This window comes from Oryzias latipes, chromosome 5 (assembly GCF_053564925.1).
Source record: "Oryzias latipes strain Hd-rR chromosome 5, Olatipes_Hd-rR_3.1".
In the NCBI taxonomy this organism is placed as follows: Eukaryota; Metazoa; Chordata; class Actinopteri; order Beloniformes; family Adrianichthyidae; genus Oryzias; species Oryzias latipes.
The window spans coordinates 18,940,696-18,961,209 of record NC_136241.1 but is presented as its reverse complement, the minus strand read 5'-3'; the positions used below and the strand labels follow the sequence as shown (position 1 = coordinate 18,961,209).

Here is a 20,514-nt window from a genome sequence, read left to right as displayed (position 1 = left end):
AAGCAATCTAACAGGTTGGAATGCTGAGAAAAAAAGAGCTCATAAATCAGAGTCGCAGAAGATGTTCTCGGTGGCTGCACAGATAAGAGGGGAAGAGAAGATTAACGAGCAATGTCAGGTGGATGCACCGTCTCACTGCTGAACCGGCTTGAATCAGTGTTTCTCTGGGGGAAACACAAACCATCATTCTCTGGAGGGATTTCTTTTGGCACAAGGGTGCATAAATTCACACATTACTGAAGGTGAGTTAGGAAATAGTGCAAATGAAAGATACTCGATTTCAAACCACAAATCTCAGCGCTTCTTCTTAAGCAAGTTTGGTTCTTAATTTGGGGATTATCACTGTCTATTCTTTTTTTTTTTAATCGATTTTTTGATCATTTTCAAAAGTATTTCAGTCAGACGAAATATTAAAAACCGTTTTTAAAAAATCTAAAAAAAACTACTTTTGTTTTGACAGGCCTTACAGGTTTGGCTCGTTGATCATTAGAAAAAATCTAAATGTGCGAACATCATTTATCAAGGAATATTATTTTGTCGAAGCGTTCAGGCTGATTCATCTTTCAGTCAGATAAGGCTCACTCTAGGATCCATATGCATTTGTTTAAAGGTATTATGTTCTTCTCTTCAACAGATGAGTCAATTTCCTTGAGGATTCATTCATGTCACAGTCTCTCGTTACATTGAGCATAGAGAACAAACGCGTTGGCTTTAGTAACTTTTTCTCAAAGTTGTCGCTTCTGAAATGAACAGTTCAATTTTCAAGCTTTATTTGAATAAATGACATACACTTAATGGATAAGGTGTTTCATTTTACAAATCTCTGTGCCTTTAAATGTGGCATTGTAACAGGGACCTTTACAAATAGTTGGTTTTGTAAAATGTGGTCTTTCTTGTTTTTTACAGCTAAAAAATGTGGGATTTCTTGGGAATGGGAGCAGCTCTGTGAGGGTGAAAAGAGCTTTGAGCTAAAGTGGTCAGCCTCTGATCAAAGGGTTGCAGGTCATGATCCAACTTCCCATGTGTGTCAAAGTGTCCTCGGGCAAGGCACCAGCTAGTAAATGGTACAAAAAAAAGGAAGAAGACGCGTCTTAGTGCTTGTCCAGTTTGAACACCATATACTGATGAACGGATTCAAGAATGGGTGTCACATGCCCGGTGTGAATCAGTGTATGAATGTGCGTGCGAATGAACTGCAACTACAACAAGAAGTTGTCATGGTGCTTTAAAAGTAAATAAATGTGTCAGAAAGGTTGCTTTCGATTACTGTCTTCCTGGGTATCACTGCCAAATTCCTGAATCAGTTTGATTTCCATTCAGGAATTCATAATCTAGTTCTATTTACATCCATTTATCTTCCTAACCCGCGTGTTCTCTTTTGGAGTCACAGGGTTGCTGGAGCCTATCCCAGCTACTGTTGGGCAAAGGTAGGATACACCCTGGATGGGTTGTCAGACCATTGCAGGTCTATGCAGAGATATAAAACCACACACACTCCCATTCACACCCAGTGACAGAGTTTGAAACACCAATTAACTTATAAAGCATTCTTTTTTTTGTTTTTGGACTGTGGGAGGAGTGCCTAGAGAAAGGCCACAAATGCAAACACCAAACAGAAATGCATAACTGTGTAATGTTTTTTTTATGCCTGACTTCTATTAGAACGCTGCAGCTCAGCTGTGAGCAGTTCACTGCAAAAACAACTCGGTTTGTATAAATTAGATCACCTAAAGTCTGATATTTATGCTTGAACTGATCTGTGTGCTGATCTTGTGTTATTGTAACTTGGTGCAGAGCACATGAACTGTTCGCTGATGTTGTTGCTGTTAACTGCAGGCTGACAATTACGCAGAACATGTGGCTTTAAGTTGGATCAAAACTGCAACAAGGACTGTTGAACGTGACTTGTGTTGGTTCAGCATTTTTCCTTTTCCGGGGAATTGCTCCCGAATTTATGTTCGCAGTTTGCAAGGCCCCCTTTAATTCTATGTTATTGATGTAGTCATGCATGGAAGAAAATGAGCCGTGCAGGCAATAACTCTGCTTGAAAGCCAGCTGTGTGAGTTTTTCAGATAGATGCAGTAAATAAGAAGGGTTGCAGTAAACATGGAAGCATCCCACACAGGTCCCAGTCTTTCAGACTTCATATCACTCGCTAAATAAAACAGACTCTCAGCCTTAGATTCTTCTGGAAAGAGCTGGAGATCTGTGCAAAAGAACAGAGCTCCTTTATAAAAAAAAAAAAAAAAAAGGAAACAAAGTGTGCTTGAATACTCAGATAAGAATGATCCACTCACTCTCAGAACAAAGAGATAAATCTCCCGCTAATTAGGTTCTCGGTCTGTTTTCCCAGACGCCTTCGAATGCATTTATTGAAAGCAGAGCACCTTGCTCTTGAAGTAAAAGGTCATTGTTTATTCTCACGTGTTCAATCATTCTGGAAATCTTTTATTCAGGTTGTGTGCAGGTCTCACTAGAGGGCGTTTTCCCACTGACCCTGAACCAGCTTCAGCCGTGTGACGTAAGCTCAGTCTGAATCAATACCACAAACCAAGAGGCTTCAGACTATCAGCTGACCCTGACTGTGACGCAAACACACAAAAAAGACACACATGCACTCGTAAATTCCTGCAGTGGCGTATTGATCCTGGCGGAGGCCTTGGCCTCAGTAGTTAAATGTGGACGCCTCAGCAGCTCTGGAACAAAAGAATGAGAGCGGAAATCCTAGATTGTTCTGATTTTAGAGCCTCAGTCACTTCCGTTTGGGAGGTGGAGTGTGCTCCCACACAGGAGGAGTCTTTTGAGAGCAATAGTCACGTTGCAACTGGAGAGCAGTGCCCTAAAATAGACACAAGATGGCACTGCTGGACATAAACAGCTGTTTTGGAAGAAATAAGTGCTGCAGGCACAAACATCAGACATCTCTGTGTTTTTTTTGTCTTTTTAGATTTTTTCAGACTGTTATCGATGGAGCAACTAGCCCGATGAGTCCACAATAAACTCAATGGGTGGGAACATTTCATGCTGGTGCCTGATTTAATGAGATATGGCTTAATTCAAAAATTTAAATGGTTTCATTATTAATGCAGATTACTTCTATTTTTCACAAACATCTAAAAATGTTAAATAACTGGTTAATATCAGTTACTTAGCTTTAAATACAATTATAATGCAAGTCTTAAAAATTCAAATACATCTTTATTTCAAAATAAAGGCATTGTTAGAATGCTTGAGTAACTGCAGATATTTGCAGACAAAACAAAAAAAACACATTAAAACTTCACAAAGAGGTTTGAAGGTTATAGGGGGATAAAAATGTTGTGTTTTGTGTGTGTGTGTAGTTCATGGCCAAAGTCCAAATTTTAAATTGCTTTCATAAATTACTCCTGAGTGAAAAACAATTTGTTCCTAAACAAACTTGACCTTTTTGGATCTAGACTTTAATTTTAGATTCTTAGATGAGATTAATAGAGAATAAAGTGAAGACATTTTTGAAAATATACTTTTATCAACATTTTATATCCTATCATTTTAGATGTCCCCATATGGTTATTAATGACAGATGAGATCATTTAAAATGTTTCTGAAAAACAAAAAGGCCTAACTTTGGGGAAAAAAAAGAAAAGAAAGACTAGAGGGGCTGCAACAAAGGAGTCCAAATTCATCCATGTTAACTTTTAAAGATTTATTTGACCTCCTCTTTATGTGCTGACGAGCAGACAACTTTAACCACTTCAAGTCCAAATTGATGAGAAGCAGCTCAGCTTCAAGGCTGTAATAAGCATCACCACTCTTACATAAACATTTGATCCCATGGCAATATATCCATTATGTTAAACTGGGAAAACACACACACACTATCAAGCTAATAAACCATCAGTGTTCCAGCTCCGGTGTATCCAGCATTGTTCCTGTGGCGTGTTCCCATGTAGCTTATCTATGTGTTCCACCTGTTAAAGCCCAGCAAGGTGCTGTCTGCTGCCTGACACTGATCGTAACATACCTGCTTTTCAGACACTTTTTTCAGTTTTCAGTTGGCAAAGGATGTTATATCCTAATACCATTACTTTGTTGTTGTTTTAAACAAATGTAGCTTCTTTCATTTAACTTTCATTCATTTTTCTTTTAATTTAGCAAGTAACTTGAAGGTTTCAGCAACTACTCAAGCTTTAAAATGAAATTCAGATTTATGCTTGGCCACACTTCTTTTGCTAATTCAGCTTTAGCAAGCAGCCTTTAAGGGACAGCCGTCACAAATTATGCAATGTTTCTTATTATTGATGGCTGTTAGACTCTGCAACTTAAGTCTATCAATAGATGCAAATAGTGGTTTATTGCTGACAAAACATTCACTGCACTACTGCTTCTCTGCTTCTGGTGTTTCTTTTTTCTGGCTTTGAATGTCTGGCGGATAGAATGAGAGTTTTATAACTTTGTCTCTATTTTATTCTATTAACCTTGAAATTTTTTGCACATTTGAATTTTCCTTTCTTTGCACCTTGATGCTTGAGTTGTAATAACACGGCGGGATCAATAACATTTATTTTATCTTACCTTTTCTTTTCATGGTTCCTGATTGATAATTAAATAAAACATTGTGTCTATGACAGAGTGTACCTGTTCAGTGGTCTTAGCTCAATGTATTTTTACACAAAAATTACAAATCATCTGTATCTTTTTATTCAATCACTGCATAGTTGTTTAACTTTATCCCACCTTTACTTATTATTTCAATTTTTGAATAAGTTGCTTGAAAAAATTTGAAGTATAAAAGTTAAATCTTTTTTTTGTCTTTATAATAATTGATCACAGTGATTTTTTTTCTCCTTCAAAAATACTTTAATCTCAAACTGCATTCCTCTCTTTCAAGTGTGAGAAGACAGAGCTGATACCTTTCCACAGGATCAAGCTCTTATCCACTATGGTAATGATGAGGCCTCTTTAGGCTCTGCATCAGCCATATTTTTTTATTGATCAGGTTATCTTTGATCAGCTGACTTCGACAGTTTCCTATTTGTGAGGACTATCGGTCATTAAGAACGAGCAATCCCTAAAAGACTCCTGTTTAGATACAGTCAGGACCATAAGTATTTGGACAGAGACACATTCTTTTTAATTTTCTTTCTGTACATTACCACAGTGAATTTTAAATAAAACAACTCAGATGCCATTGAAGTGCGGACTTTCAGCTTTTTTTCCATGGGTTGAACAAAAAGATTGCATAAAAATGTGAAAAACTAAAGCATTTTTTAAAAACAATCCCATAATTTCATGGGCTCGTAAATAATTGGACAAATGACTTCCATGCTATTGGATGGGCAGGTGTGGGCAATTCCTTTGTTATGTGATTATGAGTGAAGCAGATAAAAGGCCTGGAGTTGATTAGAGGACTCATGCTTGCATTTTGAAGATTTTGCTGTGAACAGACAACATGCGGTCAAAGGAGCTCTCCAAAGGAGCCATCATTAAGCTGAGAAAACAGAAAAAACCATGCCAGAAATTGCTACAGTATTAGGAGTGGCAAAATCAACAGTGTGGTACATCCTGAGAAAGAATGAAAAGCACAGGTGAACGCAGCAACGCAAAAAGACCTGGACATCCACGGAAGACAACAGTGGTGGATGATCGCAGAATCATTTCCATGGTGAAGAGGAACCCGTTCACCACAGCCAACCAAGTGAACAACACTCTCCAGGAGGAAGGCGTGTCAATATCCAAGTCTATCATAAAAAGAAGACTGCATGAAAGTAGATACAGAGGGTACACTGCAAGATGTAAGCCACTCATAAGCCTCAAGGCTCATTAGCCTCAAGAATAGGAAGGCTAGATTGGACTTTGCTAAAAAACATCTAAAAAAGCTAGCACAGTTCTGGAAAAACATTCTTTGGACAGATGAAACCAAAATCAACCTCTACCAGAATGAAGGCAAGAGAAAAGTATGGAGAAGGCGTGGAGAAGCTCATGATCCAAAGTACACTACATCATCAGTAAAGCACTGTGGAGGCAGTGTGATGGTCTAGGCGTGCATGGCTGCTAGTGGCACTGGGACACTAGTGTTTATTGATGACGTGACACAGGACAGAAGCAGCCCAATGAATTCTGAGGTGTTCAGAGACATAATGTCTGCGCAGATCCAGGTGAATGCAGCCAAACTGATTGGGCGGCGTTTCATAATACAGATGGACAACGACCCAAAACATGCAGCCAAAGCAACTCAGGAGTTTATTAAAGCAAAGAAGTGGAATATTCCTGGATGGCCAAGTCAGTCACCTGATCTTAACCCAATTGAGCATTTCACTTGTTGAAGACTAAACTTCAGACAGAAAGGCCCACAAACAAACAGCAACTGAATGCCGCTGCAGTAAAGGCCTGGCAGAGCATTCAGAAGGAGAAAACCCAGCATCTGGTGATGTCCATGAGTTCAAGACTTCAGGCTGTCATGGCCAACAAAGGGGTTTTCAACCAAATATTAGTTATGACCATTTTGTTGTTTTGTCCTATTGCTTACGAGCCCATCAAATGAAGGGATTGTGTTTAAAAAATGCTTTACTTTTTCACATTTTTATACAATCTTTTTGTTCAACCCATGGAATAAAAGCTGAAAGTCTGCACTTCAATGCCATCTGAGTTGTTTTATTTAAAATGAACAGTGGTAATGTACAGAAACAAAATTAGAAAAAAATGTGTCTCTGTCCAAATATTTATGGTCCTGACTGTATAACCCAACCAATTTACACAAAGATGTAATAAGTGTAAACCTCAAGCATCATTACCAATATGGTTTACACACTTGTGTGGATCAGTTCTGAATTCATAAATAATCCTTTTTATGCCTTTTATTGAGAAAATGCATATTTAATTTTTGAATGTTTTGCAGAAGTTTAATTCAGCAGTAGAAAAATTCTGTTTCGATATGTGAAACTGGGTAAAAACTGATGAGCGCAAAGCTTAGGAACTTTGCAACAAATTGTATAATTTTAAGAATTAGTGAAAACGTTCTTCATAATGTCCAAAACATTACTAGAAATTGTTGGGCTACAAACTTTTTATTTTTCCTTTCGTCTAGAATTTTCTCACCTATAGAAGGAGGTCTTTAATCCTTTGGCATGATGCACAAGTAATGCTCTCACCCGTCTTTCCTTGACTCCTTTGATGCAACTTCAGAGCGTCAATATTTCACCTGACAATGTCAAACCTAAAAAAAGAAGTGATGCTGCGGGGGAGGCAGAGCTTTGAAGCATGTTTGCCCGCAGGGCTGCGTTCAACATGATTGACTTCCTCTCTGACAAAGCAGACATGCAGCATAGATCACACACAGTAATTACAGACTCTGATTACTCTGGGACTAATGAGACGTGGTGATAACGTGTTAATAGAACTGCACAGAGTGGCCTGCATGGGAGACAGACTGCTCCTTTCATGTGACAGGACATGACAAGGAATGACCAACCACGAAGAAATCTGCTGCCTATAAGTTGATCTTCTTTACATCTCTCATTAGATCATCATTCACTTTATTTAAATGCAGTTTGGATTAACTTAAATTGTAGTGCACTGTCTTCATAGGACGTAGGATGAAGAAAATGAAACTTAAAATTCAGCTTCACAAATGCAACTAATTGAGCCTCTTGCGACACCAATGCCTGAATCTATACTGTTCTGTGCCATTTGAGTCCCCTTTGACATATCAATCGCATATTTTGTGTAAAAATTGGCAATTAAAAAAAACCAATCATAATATACATGGTTAAAACACTTTTACCATAGAAAACTATATTATTTGGCTTAGTTTTTAGAAGTGGAACCCATTTACTTTATTGAGGGAAACACTGAAGGGTTTGGGTAGATTTGTAAATAAAATTACAAATACACATTCCTATTAACCCTATATGACCATTCATAATAGTTGTTGGTGTATGCATCTCTGAGACTCCTATCCAATGGCATGATCAAAACTTTCCTTAACCCTTGTGCTATCCTAGGCACTCTGACATTGGGAGTGCGCTAGATTCTTAGACAGTGCGCTGAAGTTTTTTCTTCAATGATTTGTGATCCTCACTGTCCAAATCCTCTCCACCTATATCTATCTTTGTCATGGTAGGGAGAACACGTCAATGGTCATCTTGACCCCATAGAATAGCACAAGGGTTAAAACACATGTTTTGGGTCAGGTTTCTGCCCTGTAGTTCATCGTCATTCCACTAGGGGCAGTACAAGGGTATTTCCTGCTCATTTCAAAAGGGCTCCTATCATAAAATCTCAAAAACACGTTTGCCGGGAAAAGTTGAACTAATTTTTAAATCTTTGCGATTTGAAAATTCATCTATTGTTATTCCTTTTTTTAAAATTACTACTTGCTGTATTGAAAGAATGCAAAATTAGCTGCTAGTTGATTATTTACAGTTACACCATGTTAAAAATGTGTGAATCAAAATGTGTGAATCAAATGTGAGACAGTGGTATTCATTCAATATTTTTACATGTTAAACTTGTGTTGTGAGCAAAAACTTACCAAATGACTCAATGTATCATGATTGATACTATCTATATCTCATGGATAAAATGAAATAGCATTTTGTTTGGTGATTTCATTCAGTAAATGAAGGAGAGTTTACATCACTGGAATGAAATACATAAAACGGTTTGTTTCAAACACAGACATGAACACACAGACTTTATTTATTTATTAATATCATGGCCAAATTTCGGCACTCGCTGATCAAAATATGCACCATTGAAGATGTTCTCTTTGTAAAACAACCAAACATTTCCCAATCTGCTTATGCTTTAGAAAAATAAACTGTATATACATACATATAAATATAAATGACATGACAGAAACATAGTTATATTAAAAACATGATGGTCTTGATTGTTTTCAAATATATATATTATTTAATTTAATAGATATGCACTATATCAACATTGAAGTCACAGGTTTCTTAGCTTTAAGATACTGAGGTTTCACAGCTAAAACAGTAAGATTTGAAAAACAGTAGAACTGTCACTGCTTTAAGTTTGACGTATAGGTTCTCTAAAGTAATATACAATGCTTTTTTGTGCTAATTTGATTGTTGTTTTTTTTTGGTTTTTTGGTTTGGATGAAGGAAGGTGGCAACAATCCTGCCTTTCTTTGCTTGTTTCAAAAGTGGTCACATGACCAGGAAGCTCAAAGCTTCTCTCGATTCCACAGAGAACCGAGTGAGTTTATCAACTCCCATCAAAGTCAGGCGCGTTTAAAGAAGAAAAAAAGGTGCACCTTTGAGTGCCCGGAGGATTAAGGAAATATAAGTTTGGGAGATCATCCTCTCTATCACATAACTTACAATTAAGCTTTTGTTAAGTCAAGCCTAACACAACAAGTTTGCATTTAAAAGAACACGTTCAGGACTGTTATGACAGCGTTAGGTCAGTCATGTTGCGACGTTTTCCCAGAAGTGTCATCATACGTATCGCATGAGCAGATACAGGTGCCTGTGGTGCGTAATGGCCCGATCTCGTCACTCGTTCATCATGAGGGAGAGGTTTGCCCCGCAGAACAGCTGGGTTTCTATTTTGCCAGAACACAATCATTTCTCTGTCAGTTTGGGACTAAAGGTTTACCATCGGATAAACCATCGGCCATTAAAAGCCTTTATTTGTTTTTTTTTGTTTTTTTTTAACTTGTCCTGTCCAACAGCTAGGCAGACAGATGAGAGCTGAGGGCCTCTTGGGTTGGACATATTTTACTTTAACAAGAGGGGTTATTAATCTTCAGACAAACCAAAGGTATGTCTGAATAAACCCCTTTTGTAATTGAGGCCAAACTTTATTAATTTCAAACATGTCTGAAAATCTTTGGTGTTGGACCGGACGGAAAAGGAAAGAGGGGAAGAAGAGAGAGGGACGTTAGAGAGAGGGGGGGTAGGGGGTGATAATAGGAGGGGAAGGGGGATAAGACCATGAAGCAGCATAAAGCAGCAAGTTTACTGGTTGTTAATCATTATGGTAAGGTTCAAATGTAAAAAAAAAACAAAAAAAAAGGGCGGAGCCTGTCCACACACACACTCAAATGTTATAAACACACCTGTTAGTTGCAAAAATGTCCACCTGTCGACATGTACACAAAACAGATAGTGTTCACACGCATACTTATGCCTTAAAACCAACTAGTGTGAAATATTTCAGTCATTCAGTCTGTTGAGCTAACACCTGTGCTCAGGTGAGTGTTTATGTTCTTCTAAAATGGATGGTGGAACGTGAAAAGAAGGAGGGAGAGTGCCCAGCCATCCCCACCCCAAGACCCCCACCGCACCAGCAGCGGCAGCCGGAATCCCCCCAACGCCACACGGGAACCGGCAGGGAACAACCGCCGCCCGGGCGACCAAGCCCGCCACCCAGGCCAGGGCCAGCAGGGCCGCCGCAAGGCCCCCAGAGCCAGAGAGCAGGGAGGCACGGAGGGAAAGAGGGCGCCGCCCCAGCCCAACCAGGAGAGCAGCCCCCCCGCCGCGCCGGGAGAACCCAACGCAGGGCCCCACCGGAGAAGGACGCCCACAGCCCCAGACGAGCACCCCACCACCACCCAGGAGTTCCGGGCATCCCCCCGCCCCAACCCCAGGTACGAGCCAGGACCCCCCAAGGGAGACCCACTCCGCACTCCAGGCAGCCATCCGCCCGGCCCACGGTTGGTCCAGGGAGGAGCGAGGCAGGGGCCCGCCGCCCCCGCCCAGGAGGGGGGAACCCCGGGGAAAAAAGAGGGCCCACAAGGGGTGTTGTAAATATGGCCCGACCAGGCTCGGCCACAGTTGGAAATTTGGCGGGGCCCAGCACTCAGGAGCAAGGACCAGAACCCACCCCCCAGGGACACGAACACCCCCGGCTCAGATGTAATGTGAACCCCCCCACCGCGCGGAGAGAGCACCGCCGGGCCCAGGAAGCCGGCACCCCGGGGACACAGCCGCCGTTGCAAAGGGGCCCGTACCCCCCACCAGGGAAGAGGCAGGGGACAGATGGTCCTAGGTCCCACCTTCCTTGCAAAATGTGTGTGCGTGTATGTGTGTTTGAGAGAGTGTGTGTGTGCATGTGTGTGTGTTTATGTTGGGTAGTATATATTGAGGGGGGAGGGGTGTGTGTACTAAGGGGGGTGCGGTTAAAATTGGCGGGTAGGGCACTAAGGGGACGTCTCCTGATTACTCACAGTGACGTCCCCTCACCCTCCCCACCAAGGGGCCCTAAATGTCTAAGGTGCGGTTAAAATTGGCGGGTAGGGTGCTAGGAGGACATCCGCTGCTTGCTGGCAGTGATGTCCAAGCACCCCCCCTACCAAGGGCCCTACATGTCTAAGGTGCAAATAAAACCGAAAGAGGGGGGGCCCACTCCATACGGCAACCACAGGAGGGGGGTCACTGCCTAGTAAACCCCCCCCCCAAGGCTCATCGCAGGCTAAGCCCCCCACCCCCTCACCCTATTATGAGGTTATATGAGGAAGGGGGTAAGTTGGGGACAGATGATAGACTGTCCCCCGGTGGTCAAACAGCCGTCCCCCACCCCCCCCCAGCAAGGGGGCCAGGCCCACCCAGCCCCGGGGCCCCACCCCCGGAGGCGCAGACACCCCAGGCCCAGCACCACCACCCCCACACAGAGAGAGGGGAGCCAGAAAGCGCCGGCCCCCCCCGGAGCAAGCCCAGGCCCCCACCCCCAAACGCCGGCCCTAGAAGAGCTCTGGTCAGGCCTCGACGGGACCGAGGCAGCCAACCGGCCGGGGAAACCGCCGATGGCCTCAGCGGAGACCCCGACCCGTCAACCCCCCCTGCCCCGTACCAATAGTGCCCCCCCCCCTCCCCCAGAATGCCCCCCCACAGGACAGGGCCGACAAGACCCCCACCCCACCCCACCCCCAGACCCCGCAGCCGAAGCGGATGACACCCAGAGCGACCGGGGGCCCCAAGAGGGTTGTCCCGTCCCGCCCCAGAGCCAGGGAAGGGCCGATCCCTGCCCCAGGTGTAGACGGGAAGCCCATCCAGCGCCGCTGGGCCCCCCCCCCCGAGCAGCGCCCCCCGCCAACCCCCCCCCATCACAGGCAAAGGGACCACCCCCCCAAGCCAAGCCAGACCACCACCCCACCCCCCCACCACGCACCCCCACACCCAAGCCCAGAGGACCACGCAGCGCCCCAGGCCGCCCCACCCAGGCGCCGGACCCGACCCCCCGACCAACGGAGCCCCCACCACCCCCGGCCAGGCACCGGAGGCCCCGACCCCCACCCCGGCCCACGGCAGAAGGGCAAGGAGCAGCGACGACCATGCCCCCCCCACCCCCTAAGTCACGGAGTTAGCTATGGGAGACCAGAGAGACCGAATTCTTTCAAAGTTACTTGAACTTTGGGCTGACATTTTTTCCAAGCTGATATGATCAAGCAGCAGATTTCTGTGTTGACTTATATTTATATTTTTTTTGCTTTTCCAATTTATTAAAATAGTTTTTTTAGCAATGCAAAGAGTTATGAAAATGATAGAGCCTAATCCTCCTTCTACATCGATGGCACTCATGTCACCAAGCACACAAAGTGACGGTGAAGCTGTGATTGAAACCTTAAGCCAGACTGATAGATCGGCACATACCTGCTGCCAGAGAGCCTGGACAGGCGTGCAGAACCATAGTGCATGCATGTAATTGTCGGGTAGATTACTGTCACAGTGCTGACAAATGTCTGAGTTACTGAGACCCATCTTGAACATCCTCTGTCCAGTGTAGTAAATTCTGTGAAGAGTTTTGAAATGGATTAGCTGCAGATTTGGATTTTTTGTCATTTTAAAGGTGTTTAGACAAAGTTCTGACCAAAAACTTTCATCTGTGCTGATGCTCAAATCCGCATCCCATTTTGTTGTCGGAAGTGAAATATTTTTATCTAAATTACATAAAAGTTTGTATATTTTGGATAAAAGTTTGTATATTTTGGGTAAAAGTTTGTATATTTTGGGTAAAAGTTTGTATATTTTGGTTAAAAGCCTTTAGATGCGATGGGAAGAAACAGCAGTGCATTTTAGTCACAAATTAGGTATGGAGGAAGTCTGCTCCAAATTTTAGACACAAGAAAAAATAAGGAGAGTGTTGTGTAGCAAGTCACACGTCCAAATGATTAAGCGTTTCTTTATTTTCTTGTTTCTCTTTGTTCTCCTCTTAGTTTCTTCACAAAAAGTGTCTTAAGTTTAGGTTTGATAGCATTTGAGCTGAAAAATAAATGCCATGGTATCATTACAGCACGCAGTGTTGTGGGTTGCCTAGGAGATGGGATGAGGAAAGAGAAAAATATGAAGTGCAGGCACACAGAGCTGCTGCTTTCTCAAACAAGAGTCATGGTGACTGCAAGTGCAGCAAGGATGTGCACTCCTCCATGTAAATACGTGCTGTGTGTTCTGTCAGCTGATGGTTGGAGTGCTCATAGAGCGGGAACATGTGGGGAAATAACACGGCAGCCTCCTTAGCTGTCAGATTAAACACTAGTGTGTGGCTTTTACAGCCCATCCTGCACTGGGAAAAGCTAAGCTGACAGCGCTGCTCTTACTCATCTTTTCAAGATCCTCGGATTCAGCCATTCAGGGGAAAGTCAGAGTACTGCAAAAGATGATTAAAAAGGTTTGTAGCTGCATATCCAACATCTATAGTGTGGAACATCTAGGGAGCTACAGGATTACTAATCTGGTAGTAGAGTTACATGCTCTCCCGCGTTTCTCAGAAGATTCACTGTTGTCTTTGGCACCATGCTGCACAGGCAAGAGAGAAATGAAAGCAGCAGAGAGGATTTATTGGAGTCCCTGGGGGGCACCTGCTGCTGAGAGCTGAGCAATGGTTGGTGAGCCCATGAATAACTCATAGCTTTGTCAAAAAAAAAAAAACCCGAAACACTTCAGGGTAGTTTTCGGCTCGATAATGGAATTTATCTGCACCGTGAGCCTTAATCATTGATCCTTTCATGAGTCTGTAAACAAGCATAGATCCAGTATTTAAACATTACACACCATTAGAAGACCTTAATCACACCAATTATAGATATAAAAGAGCTGGCATGTACATACATTTCAAAAGCAGAATGCTAAAAATGCGTAAGACAAGAGGAGAGCAGAGGTTTTAGCCGATCGTTAGCTTCAGTTCTTGCAAAGTTCGAAAAAGCAAACGTTTCTGTTATGGATCATCTTTCGAATGCATGCCCCCAAAACATCAATGTCCTAAACTGGTCTGCTGGAAATTTGTATTAAACTCAGTTCTGGAAAAACTGAGTAAAGACAATAAAACAGGAAATCAATTGATCTGAATACATAATTTGATCTGCAGTGCTTATTTGCTTCCCAGCTTTTTGCAAAAACACTCTCCCCAAAACATTTGCAAAATAAATATATTTAATATAACATATTTATTTTTTAAAAACTTTAGAAGCAATTTTAAGAACCAGGGTGTGAGGTAAATTATATAGTCGTCAGCTACAATTTGGTCTCTTCCATGTCTGGTTTACTGTCTCACTGGATAAAGTGATGTAGCAAAACCGTAACACACTTTATAGCCATACTTTATGACAAGATTGTTCCAGTAATTTATGGAAAAGTTTCTGTTTAGCCAAAATGATGCAACAAAGTGCTGACAGATGTGGTTTCCATTTATTTGTGTTTAGAGTAATAAAAAGATTTAAAGCACTTGGTGGACAGAGAAAACTCCATCATTGCAGCTGTGCTTAGAAGAATAAATATCCTGGATGGAACATTTGAGCTTTAAAAATACCACTTAAACATTTTCTGTTTTTTTTCTTTAAGGCGATAATGCCACATATGTGGGATTCTATGTGGGACTCCCAACAACAGACGACAAAAAAAACACAAAACAAATACAAAAAACCATAGGAGGTTGCCTCCATTTTTTAACAAAAAAACAACCTAATGCAATATACTCCAGGTTTACAGTACAGTAGCTACACCATATCTGATGAGTGTTGTTATGGTAACGACAAGAAACACACTGCAGGATATGTTATTTGATTACCCACTACACATTCCTGCACTCTGCTGCTCTGGCCTTAATAAGGACATGCACAGCAGAGCATGAGACAAACAACGGCATCAGAACGAAGAGGAGAAGCTTCGTTCTGATGCATTACTCTGATTAAAAGTCCCTTTTAATTTTGGGGAAACCGTCTCTTCCACTTCGGAGAAAGCCCCCCACCCCATCCCATTCCCGAGCACACAGCCAAAAATAACCCAGCAGTCCTTTGCTTTTCTCCCTGCTGCTTTCTTATTTGCACAGGAAAAGGTGTCCTCTGCTAAAGTCGGCTTCAGGGGAGAACTAGTTGCATCAGTTTCCATGACAACAGGTCAGCATTGGATCTCTAAGGTCAAGGCAAGAACACCTGGAGCTGTGCTGACAGAAGAGCAGCAGCTTGACCTGATGGGAAGCGTCTGCTATAAGTGAGTTGGATTACATCCTGCAGTCACAATCTCACGTGATTAGCTGTCACCAGAGGCAGGTCATTAATCATTTCTCAAAATGCTCTACATGCTTTTTTTTCCCTTTGATGAGAAGTTGAGTGTGTTCCAATAAATACTAAGAGAGATTCTAAAGAGAAGGGAGAAGAGCTTTTCAGTGCATCTAAGTGGATTACATTCATTATTTAAGAGCTGCATGCTCCTCCATCAGTAAGTGCAAGAATCTTTGCAGGATTTAATAAACATCAGTCTCTTTAGAACTATAAATCCCCGAAAATTGTATCAAGGTTTTAAAAATATATTCCTTGTAATTATATGTGAGCATCTGTTACTATTTTACTTTAAAAACATATTACACCGAGGAGTTTTATATTATTTTTGACTGCACTTCCATAAATGTGGCAGTGTGGAAACAGTTTTGGGACTATTGAAGCACTGGCAGATGAATGCTTTGCGCCTCCTTGGAATGAAGAGAAACTGGGCCAGAAATTGCTCTGATGTTTCTGCTTGATCACGATGCTTTATCCGCTTCCCACACCCCCTTACGAGCAGCACAGATTGCGTCTACAGGGTAATCTTGAATGCACTTTGAGAAAATAAAAACACAATAAAGAACATATGGTATTAAGTAACTTCCATGTTCCACAGCGACAGAAGCCCACTTTACTGGAATCTAAAAAAAAACATGTTGAAATTTGTTATTTTTTTTCTTGTAAAAATGGGAACTGAGTAAAGAAGTTGGAGTAGACGGGCATAAAACACAAATTTATACTTTTTAATGAGTCCTGTCTGGACTTGGATGAGGCAAAAGCCAAGCAAAAGTCTTTTGCCTTGGTTTTTAAAGACCGCTAAAGCTGCACGCTTTCTCAGGCTACACACAGATGCATCATGAAAAAACCACCCAGATAAAAAACAAACAAGCATATTTTTGGTATTTTTAAAATATTAGTGTGGCATTTTTCTGATGATGGAGGACATACAGAGTTTTCTTCAAATTTGTTGTGAATCAGGAGTATACACAAAAATGGGTTTGCAAGCCACAAGCCCCCTGCTCTGCTCCATTCTGATGCATCCACTTGCAGACCAATAGATTTACGCAAGTCTTTGATTTCCTCATCTGAGCAGACATCTGGCTAAAAACTGTACAGCCGGATTGCTCCAATATTGTTCACCATTTTTGTTGCACTAGTACCGTTAGGTTTGGGGTGCAAAAGGCTGCAAGCTAGATGGATGACGGAAAGGGGGCGGGCTTTCTCTAGCAGTGATTGGATTGAGGCTTTAAAATGTTGCTTATTTACGATGCAGGAAAAAAAAGGAAAACATAACCTCACAAATGTTAGTTTGTTGAATATATTTTATTTTCACATCATCGTCATCATCATCATAGTTTAACTTTTATTGTTCCCCTTATTCTTTAAAATGATCACCTCTCAATATACACATACTGCAAACTGTCAAAAATATACAAACGAATGCAGGCTTGTGCTATAGTCTGGTCAAATGTCTAAAAAACAGTGGCACTGGGAGAAGTGAGAGAAGAGAGAGACACTGAAACCGGTAAAGACATGCACACCGGTAGTGGTGATCCAGGTGTGCGTTACCTCCATGGGATCCTCGTGGAAAAGTACATACATTTCTCGGTCTGAGAGTGGGGCTCAAAATCCCCCCTCTACATATCAAGTCAAATTCAAAATATTTCATGGAACTGTTAGGCACATCATTGTTTTTTCTGGTTTTATTTATTTATTTATTTTTTTGGAAAATTCTGTAAATGTAGAATGTTTAAACAAAAAGGCAAAAAAACCAACAATTAAAAAAAGGCTTTAAAAGTCATTTGGAATCACCATCTTGTTTGTAACAACATAGTTAATTTATGTATGTTAAGTTATGTATGTGTGTAATGGTACTCCATGTCTGTGTGAGTATGTGTAGTTGCATTCCTGCAGGTTGTGAGTAGTTAAGGAGCTGTGTGGGTGCTTGCTGAGGTTAACTGACAGCTGTCCAATCAGATGCTCAGGTCTTTGGGATTCTCCTTGTAGGTTTTCTTAGGTTCCGGGAGCAAGGGCTTTGACGAGTGAGTGGTGTTGGTCTTGAGCATGCTGTGGTACTCTCTAACTCTTTCTGCTACGAAAATGTCATCGTCCTCTTCATCCTCTGAGTCATCCCTTCTGAAGGTCCTAACCGGGGAGATGTCTCGTCCCAGACTACGGGCTCTGTACCGAGGTTCAGGTATGCTATCTCTACTGCCAAAGCGCCCATCTCCTTCCGTAAGTGCAGGTGAACGCCCCCTCAACAGTGTGCTGTATTTCAGATATGCTGAATCAAAGTCAGGAGTGCGCACTCTGGGCAGGATGGGGTCTCTGTAGTCATTTGGCTGGCTACGGGATGGGACGTCTCTCCGCCTGTAGGCTCTATCCATGGTTGAGGCTTTTGCCAGTAGGCTGTTGTCACCGAACAAGCGATCATCTCTCCCTAAAGGCTGTAGAGTGCTATCCCTGTTCAAGCGGTCCAAGGCTGGTGTCTCACGTAGGACAGTGTCATCGAAACCGAAGCTGGGTTCAGGAGTCTGGAACGGCTCCCTCAATACCGCCTCGTCAACATTGGGCTTCTCGTTGCCGCGGGTTTGCCTGTTTGGCGAGGAATTTCGGTAGGGATCTGAGGAGTGGTAGCGGCGTCTATTGGGGGAGTGGTACCTTGACCGGTAGGGGGATCTGTGGCGGTAAGGCGACTGCCTGGGCGAACGGTGAGGTGAGCGGTAAGGAGAGCGGCGAGGGGGATGATAAGGAGAGCGGCGAGGAGAGTGGTGGCGATGGTTAGAGGAGGAATGTTGACCTTGGCGTCTCTCTGGAGAGCGGCCTCGCCTTTGGCCCCTGTGCCCACTATCCAAGTTGTTATCTGCACTGCGCGACCTTTGCCCTTTGTTGGGTGAACGGTGACGCCTTCGATGGTGTCCGTTGGAATGGTGCTGATCATTTTCCTTGGAATTCTTCTTCTTAGATTGCTTGGGCCCGCTCTTTCCGGGGGACTTGTTCCTCCTATGTTTTCCCTTGCTGGTTTTCGTGGGGGAATGGTGGCGGTGTTTGGAACGATGAGGCTTGCCAGTGCCTTCAGAGCGGTTGGTGGGCTCCTTACTCCGAGATGGTTGCTGGGGTTCTGGTGGAAAGCTCAACTCTGATGGTACATCATTTGGGGGGAGCGTGCTCACTTCCGCAGCGTTTTGTACCCCTGTGGCTGTGTTGGCTGAGATGGCGCCGTCGACGACGTTGCCGTCTGCAACACAGTGTGACATACAAACGAGGGTAGAGGGATGAAACATGCTTCTAGACTCTAAAAGCTTGCATCACCTTTTTTATGAAACATGCTGATTGACACAAAAATGAAGCTGAGGTCACTTCCAATAGAAGCCATTCTGATGTTAGTCAAATGTTAGATGGCACAGCAGCAGGCAGTGGTAACAAGTGTAGCTTACAGAATAAAAAGCAGCAGCAATTATGAAGCACTGAAGGGACAGACAAACCTGTACTGTCGGCTACCAGGGCTCACCTCTCCGGACTAGAACGGGACCGCTGGCACTGGAGGCTGCTTGAGGTCACGTCCGATTGGCGCAAATTTATGATGCAAGTTAACTGTGTTAGCAGTGCTGCAATGCCATCATGATGCCTTATACACTTTGAAAATCCAAAGCCTAGACTTTCTTCGCTCCTGTAGAAAGTTTGTCTTTTTTTTTGCTATGTACTCACCACACATGCGTAGCGTGTTCAAGAACACGGCTTCTTGAAAGTGCTTTTAGCATATGGTGTCCAAACTGCAGTGTCACTACCCAATACCAGCGCATGTAATCACAGTTGAAAGAGGTTAGGTGCGAAATGTCTAAGCAGTGCAAATCTTGCTGCAATGCTTTTTCTGTCACAGCTCTATTCCGATATATCATGTAATTCCAGGCTGGCACAAACCGCAATTAATAATTTTCCTTTTTGATCGTCTTTCAAACGGTTGGCTATCCGTATGTCACTACCAAATCCGACTCCCTGATTGCAAACAATAAATGTTTTTAACTTGTGACGTGTGCTCAATAGCTGCCTATTTTGTACGTAGAGTCTGGAAAAGGACTTAAACTCGAGCAAAGCAATGTGTGATCATGAGTGTTTGTACACTTACACAGTGTTTCTGTAAGCCCAAAACTGGTATATTTGGCGTTTACATAGACTTTTCATTAAAAGCGGTCACTAGAACGTGCATTTCTGAGTCTGGTGTGAACGTAGCGTGATAGTTTTCTGCTTTCTAGATAAAGCCACAACACAGCTTTATACTAAAATTACAACTTTTCACTTTTGTAGCAAGTTATCACAACGTGATGCGTTTCTACAAAGCAGTATCTGCATTGAGGAAGACAAAGAACAGGGACATGAACAGTCCACCCCAGCGATGCCGCGTCCCCTCCCTCGGAGGTGAATGAAACTGCCTTTATGAGGACTGTGCGTCACTGTTGTGCTCTGTCCATTCACAAAGACCTTTAACTTTGTTACTCCCTCAGGACATGTATAGAGGCGTAACAGAGAATAAAAAAAAACTTTTTGTCACACTAGCTGGACTAAAAGACCACAAATCTGGAGTTTAGCTGGCATTAACATTAGCCAGGTTTCTAATGGTACAAGCAAGTTTTTAAATATCAAGGAGATACTCCACACTTAAAAAAAATAGCATACATTAATCAGGACCAAAGCCAAGATGGTGGCAAGCCTAGCCAAGTGTCAGTGTTAATGGATTTGCATGGATTACAGCATGATTGAGGAGAAGCCACACCACAAACATCGAGATGGAGCAGGAAAGAGAACGCCAGACAACAGAGGACAGTTACAAACCGTGGTCTGATTTTGGAGAACAGAGGTCTCTCCCATCTTGTCATTTCTCACACATGCAGTGAGATGGGGAGCGGAAATCCCTGAAGGAAGACAAGAGCCCAATACAGAGACGGGAGGATGCACAAAAACAAGAAAACAAAGAGAAAAGGCACAGTGATTTATATTGATTTGGAACCAGTTTGAAGGAAGGAAAGGGAGAAATA

At 42.7% G+C, this 20,514-nt stretch overlaps 1 protein-coding gene across 41 annotated transcripts in view; it reads right to left on the bottom strand.

Moving 5' to 3' along the window:
• Positions 1–16,785: 16,785 nt before the first annotated feature.
• The window catches only part of magi1b (membrane associated guanylate kinase, WW and PDZ domain containing 1b), a 118,909-nt gene continuing 115,180 nt past the window's right edge, over positions 16,786–20,514 (bottom strand). For 30 of the 41 annotated variants that reach the window (XM_078947347.1, XM_011475070.4, XM_011475075.4 and 27 more), the window contains one exon: positions 16,786–18,719. In XM_078947347.1, coding sequence (XP_078803473.1) covers positions 17,455–18,719 — 1,265 coding nt within the window. In that variant the 3' untranslated portion in view covers positions 16,786–17,454. Of the gene's footprint in view, positions 18,720–20,311; positions 20,392–20,514 lie in introns of all 41 variants that reach the window. The other 11 variants (XM_011475077.4, XM_078947362.1, XM_078947360.1 and 8 more) reach the window with 1 other exon arrangement.